At 48.8% G+C, this 6,065-nt stretch overlaps 1 protein-coding gene across 4 annotated transcripts in view; it reads right to left on the bottom strand.

Annotated features, from left to right (window-relative positions):
• Positions 1-516: 516 nt before the first annotated feature.
• Positions 517-6,065, bottom strand: part of SLC39A14 (solute carrier family 39 member 14) — a 29,867-nt gene continuing 24,318 nt past the window's right edge. For all 4 annotated transcript variants that reach the window (XM_048829277.2, XM_048829278.2, XM_048829281.2 and 1 more), the window contains exons 9-10: positions 5,357-5,541; positions 517-4,748 (exon numbers count right to left, since the gene is read on the bottom strand). In XM_048829277.2, the coding sequence (XP_048685234.1) occupies positions 4,602-4,748; positions 5,357-5,541 (332 nt within the window). In that variant the 3' untranslated portion in view covers positions 517-4,601. The remainder of the gene's footprint in view (positions 4,749-5,356; positions 5,542-6,065) is intronic.

The raw sequence follows: 6,065 nt of genomic DNA, 5'->3' as shown, positions 1-6,065 counted from the left end.
AAGGCATCCCCAAGCCCCTCTAGGGGACTCTAAAGTCATAACAGGCAACTGGCTTGCTGCATGCACAAAGACAGCATTTTGAATGGACATATCGTTTTAAGAAGGTGAACACTTACAAAGTCAAAGTGTGAGAAAGGGGCACCACAAACCAAAGTATCCAAGCGATCAAATGATGCGTGAGTGGGCATCAGTGCCATCTTCTGTTTAAAATGCAGCACTGCACTTAAAGCCAGCATCCGCCCAAGCTGGGTAAATCAGAAGTTATAGATGGAAAAGTCATATTACATCATCCAATGCAGCCCAGCCTTCTAATGTAGGATCGCTCCCTCCAGGCCACCCCTACCTCCCGCGCCCCCCAGTCGAGTTTTAAACATCTGAAGTAATGAAGCTTCAGTCTCTTCCCAAGGGAGACTATTCTGCAACCTGAACAGATCTCACCGCAGGGAAGTTCTTTAATATTCAGGCTATATACTGCCTTTAAATCAGAATTCAATACTGCACAGAGCACACTTGCCATTCTCTTTCATTACAGAATAGATTTTAATTTATGGAATTTTACAAATAAAAACTTTACAGTTCACAAGACATAAGTTATGTTCTTTGTTTCAAGAAGTGTTTCAACAAGTATTTCTTATAACACCTGAGATATTAAAATACTGAGATGGAACTTGAGTTTCTAATCAGATGTGTAAAGGGAAATATAAATAAAAACACTCACAAGCTCAACTTAATGTCAATTTCCTTTCTCAGCCATCCCTCCGGCCCCTCTCACACACACCTTCCCTCCCTCAGGTTTCTACCATCCTGCACAAACAAGAGAGAGGAGCCTCTTCCAGGCACCCCTTTGAAATAACACATTGATTACCTGCCTCCCCCAGCTACACGTGTACTTAGAGAATGTTTCGTAGGTAACTCTCCCTAATTTCCAGCCTGCAAATTTCCTGATGTAGTCAGCTCCCAAGAACACCTTGAAGGGAAACTAGAGAAAAGACTCAGGATTTCTCTGTCACGTTCAAGGGCTCGGAACAGCCCAGAGGAAATTACACATCGGTTCTTATAGTTTCCTACCACCTGGAGCACAGCTTAGTTTCTAGTTGGTTTGTTAGTAAGTACAATTTGGGGGTGGGGTGGGGGGATGTTGTTCCAGGAGATGGGCCGATTTGCCAGATGCTGACAGTGCAGTGCCTCCTCTCCATGTACCATTGAACCATCCTTGCCAGAGATAGCTCTGGAACTATGAAAAAGCTAAGCCATTTTCTTCTCCCTTTTGGAATGCACTAGATGTCATGTGCTTTCCAAAAATTTCCTTGAGAGAGAATAGGCAAGCCAGACCTTTCCCCTTAAGACAGGGGTTAAATCTCTCACTCTCAAACATTACGTAACTCAGCTAGAGGGCTGCAGCTCTCCTACTAGTGGTAGTGCATGCTTTTTGACCGCAGGCAGCGTCCCTCTCTAGTACTGTTCCCAGAAGCTCGCCTCCTCACTGTTACAATGAGAACTTCTCCTGGTCAGCTGCTGATGACAGATGCTGGCCTGACCAAAAAATTTCCCGTGTGACTCACACAAAAGAGTGCCATCCTATTCCATTCACCTCTCAACTGGGCAGCAGGAATCCCACAATGATGGTTATCCTGTGGGAAAGGAGATGGCTCTACTGCTTTCCAGAGGCCCCTATTCTAGTTCTTTTATAAACATGTCAAGGAAGGGTTTGGTGAAATGGAGTTGGCAAAGTTGGGCCAACCCGTATCAAGCATTCATTGGTAAAAGATGGTCTCAACTAAGTAGGGTTTAGGCCTGGGCCATAAACAGCAAGAATGGCGTGAAGAAAAGTCTTTCTCCTGGCAATGGAGGAAGACAGTATGCCAGCTACCTAAGATACAGGCAGTGAACGTGAGATACCGCTGACAAGGCTGTGGTCCCTTGCCCAAGTTGACAGAGCTGCTCTGAAACGGTTTTGATCCTTTTCTAAAATAGGGCAGCCCAGTAGGCTACTATGGATAATTGGTCATGTAAACAAAAGGCTGTATTGCACAGATTACTACAGGGTTCTGCACTGTACCCTCTCCTGTTCAACATGTTTGCAAGGACTCTGGGAGTGCTACAAAGGAGACAGGGACTATGGTTTCTGCCGTACGTAAATGACACCCAGCTCTCTCTCTCCATTAGGGCCAATCGTGGACGGATGACTGACAGCTACAGGAGATTGGGGTTTGATATCCAGTCTTCATTGAGCACGTTAAAAGGAAATAGGCATTAGAAGGCAGAGGTCCGGCAGTCAAACCAAGTCATGATCCTGTTGGAGGCGCTGTGCCGGCCACAGCGCATGCTGTTGTCCCAGGTGGTTTTGGTTCTGACATCTATTCCTTTGGAGTCACTCCGATCTCAGCTTGCCCTTACTGAAGGGAGGCAGGCAGTGGGCCTGGGTGTAGCTGCCCAGCTCACATTTACCAAAGAGGGGCCTAAACCCTTGAGGTGTAGGGTGTGAAAGCATTGCGTATGATAAATGAACAGGCCTTTCACCTTTCTTCTGAAGGGTTGCAGGGGGAAACCATCAGGAATAGCTTCTGCTCAGCCTCTGCCACGAGGACAGCACACCAAGGCAACACAACTTTGTGTGTCAACGGACAAGTTACGAGACAAGGGACTGGACAACAATTGTTCCCTTACCAGGGAGCCGATCAGGCAGATGGAATGATCATGAGAGAAAGAGAGACTGGCAGCAATAAATTCGACACTCCCCACAGAAATAAGAATAATCACCATCCCTAGCTCTTATCTTGTGTTTTTCATCAGTAGATCTCACAGCACTTTACCATAGAGGTCAGCATCATTATCCCCATTTTCCAGATGGGGAAACTGAGGCACAGAAAGGGGGGCGGGGCGGGGGAGTGACTAGCCAGAGGTCACCCAGCAAGCTAGTAGCAGAGGCAGGAACTTCTGTTAGTCAGCAGCCACAAATTCACAACCATGGGAGGCAGAATCTGGAACAACCCAAGGGTGAGGGGAACCTCATTCCCTGCCCAAGCTGAAGGGGCCAAACATTAACGATAAGTCAGTTCATCTAGTGAATCGAAGGAAAGCAAGCCCAGAAGCAGAGCTCTGAAATGCCTTTAACTCCCTTCCCAACTCCTGCTGCTACCCAGAGCTGGGTTCCAGTTCCAGACTGTGTTCCTGGGACCCTGTGCCGTGAAGAAAAAGTACAGTATTTAAAAAAACAACAACAACAACCTTGCAACTCAGCAGTGTCAGTGTTTAAAACCAGATGTCCAATTCCAAGTGAACCTGGTCACAGTGTAAGGATCGCTCTCGCAGGAAAGCCTGAGAAACTGGCACCAGGACTTGTGCTCCACACCGCCCCGGTCTGAATGCAGCTGCCATGCCCTTCCCTTGCAATGGTGAGATCCTGCAGCATCTTCGCTTCACGGCACAGCTCCCTCCGCTCTCAAAGTGTCCCGAGTTAGGATGGAGGGACTCCTGGGAGAGGCCGCGGCGTTTAGCTGTTCTACCTCCTGGAAGCCACCCAGGAGTGTCCAATAGTGTCATTCTGACCAGCAGATGCAACCGTATAGTTCATTAAACCCCTACAGGAGCAGCATAACTTTCCCGCCGAAGCCAGTCTGACTGCATATCAAACACTTCTCCTGCCCTGGTATCTTCAGTGCTGCCTCTGCAGCCAGTGGGAAGAGACCAGAGCAGCAACAGCTGTGACTAGTTTTCAAGCGCAGGGGGGGCAGGGAAACCAAGGCTGCCTGCCCAGTTCAGTACCCACTACCTGTGCCAGGAAAGGATCGATTCCAGCACAGCAGCAGGATACGTTCTTGCTCATCCCTCTCCCTGTGCAACCTTCCCAGACCTCTTCATTTCTCTTTCACACGCCGCACCTTTCCTCCAGCCCAGCACACTCTGCAGAGACATTGGCACGTGAAGCTTTTGGAGGAAGGAGACCCTTTCTCGAACAGGTCTCTTGACTGCATATTTAGGTCCAAAAGGCAGGCATGCTCCCCATGCTCAAGAGAAACACCAGATACCTGCACAATCGGAGCGTTGGAGGCTACAGGTAACGCGGGTAAATACTGGGGCTGTCCTGGGACCCATGGCTGTTCCCCTGCCTCGCATTTCCATTGCCCGTGGAGGGACTGAGTACGAGGGATGGACAGGCACAAGCCTCAAGCACAGCGTCTGCCTTGGTAAAGTAGCCTCACCTCCAGCGCTGACCCCACATCCATCCCCCAGCCGCAGCCACCCGAAGAGGATGGGAAGAAGTCATGTCCATGGTTGGAGCTCTCCGAAGGGGTTGATGTAGCCAGAAAGGAGCCAGTGAGCCCGTTCTCCTGATCCTCACACATGTCCTTTCCAGGAGTCCCTTTGACGCAAGGAGAGTAGAGGAAGGGATGCTACACTGGAAATAGGTCCTTGGGTCACTTTAGATATAGGGCAAGGAGCTTCATCAGCCCCCCTGAAATAAACGATACAAAGTCTATGGAACAGTTTTAATAGAAATGCCTCTTTTCTGTAGTGCTTTTGCAATGCTGATGTCTCATACAGGTGCTGTCAGTCCGTATGCTTGCAGGTGGGAAAGCCCAATCAAACCAGGCCCGTCCCTACCCTATCTGGATCTGGCCTGAGAACATGGTGAGCAGCAGCATGATAATGAATCCCGTCAGCAGCCCTGCGTTCTGGATAGCGAAGGCAATCAAGGCGCTGCCATTCCGCTCGTCCTCCTGGCTCACTTCATTCATCTCAGGGAACTGAGAAAAGAATTGGAATGTTTCAGTCGTGGAAATTCTCTGCCCTCCAATCTCTGTGAATTTGCACATGCAGATCCCAGCGCTGTATACCCCCATCTATTATTAGGCATTAATTTATATAAAGCTGTTCACAATCAAGGCCAAGTGTTCTTGACCCTGACCCTGTCCAATCCTGCTAGGCTAAAATCTGATAAATTTACAGCTCAAAGTGGTCTGGCTATGGGTTAGCTACACACCCTACATTTGGTGGGCACGAGGGAATAACCATCCCTCTGTATGCTCTATTTTCCCCCATTCTCCCCTCCGTGCCCAGGGTTGCAGATACTTCTGACTTACACAGGTCCAGTCAATACCCCTCCTCAAAATCACCCAGAGGCCTCACTGTGAAAAGCCAGGAGGGAACCCTACTGTACTGCACGTGATGTTACAGAGCATTGCCGTTAGGCAAGTCCTATTAGCTCCCAGAGCCCTGTATCGTCAAAGCTTTCCTGTACAACAATAATCCTGACAGAGGCTCATCAGCGCTCATTGGCCAGTGGTCACTGCAGAAAAAAACCCTGCAATGCTCCGATCCCCTATCCAGCAGCTACTGTTGGTTTGGGATTTACCATATCAGCCAGTGCAATGTAGAGGAACATCCCACCAGCTAGAGCAAAGATCCAGTTGGCAGAGAAGTGGCTGCCTGCCACGATCCCAAAGGCCAGCCCTAGGTAGCAGCAGCAGGCCGAGATGAAGTTGAAGAAGAGCGCCTGCTGGATTGTCATTCCGGCATTTAGCAGGATGACAAAGTCACCTGCAAAAGGGAGGATCACGTAAGGAGAGGAGGAGACAGACAGCTACACATGACCATCTATGGGATGGATGCATCAGCTGCCCAAATGCAGCATCCCACTGGAGAACAGCACTCAGCAATCAGGCCCCCTGTTCACTGAGGTGCTTAAGCATATGCGTAACTCTAGGCATGTGAGTAGCCCCACTGAAGTCAAAGTCAATGGGACTATTCAAATGCTTCAATGCTCATTCCTCTTGCTGAATCAAGGCCTTACATAATAAAAATAAATAATAATAATGCCTTGCTCTTATAGAGCATCTCTATCCATAGACCTCAAAGTGCTTTTAAACAGAGAGTAGGGTATCATCATCCTGATTTACACCTGGGGAAACAGAAGTAAAGAGAGGGGAAGTGACTGGTCTAAGGTCACATCGTGAGCTGGCAGTAAAGGCAGGAATAGAACCAAGGTCCTCCTAACCCTCAGAGCAGTGCCCTACACTGCTCAAGAAGCAGTCTTGTGTCAAGCCACAAATCAATGCAGTTAA

This window comes from Caretta caretta, chromosome 26 (assembly GCF_965140235.1).
Source record: "Caretta caretta isolate rCarCar2 chromosome 26, rCarCar1.hap1, whole genome shotgun sequence".
NCBI classification, from domain to species: Eukaryota; Metazoa; Chordata; order Testudines; family Cheloniidae; genus Caretta; species Caretta caretta.
This window is presented reverse-complemented; position numbering and strand designations above follow the sequence as displayed.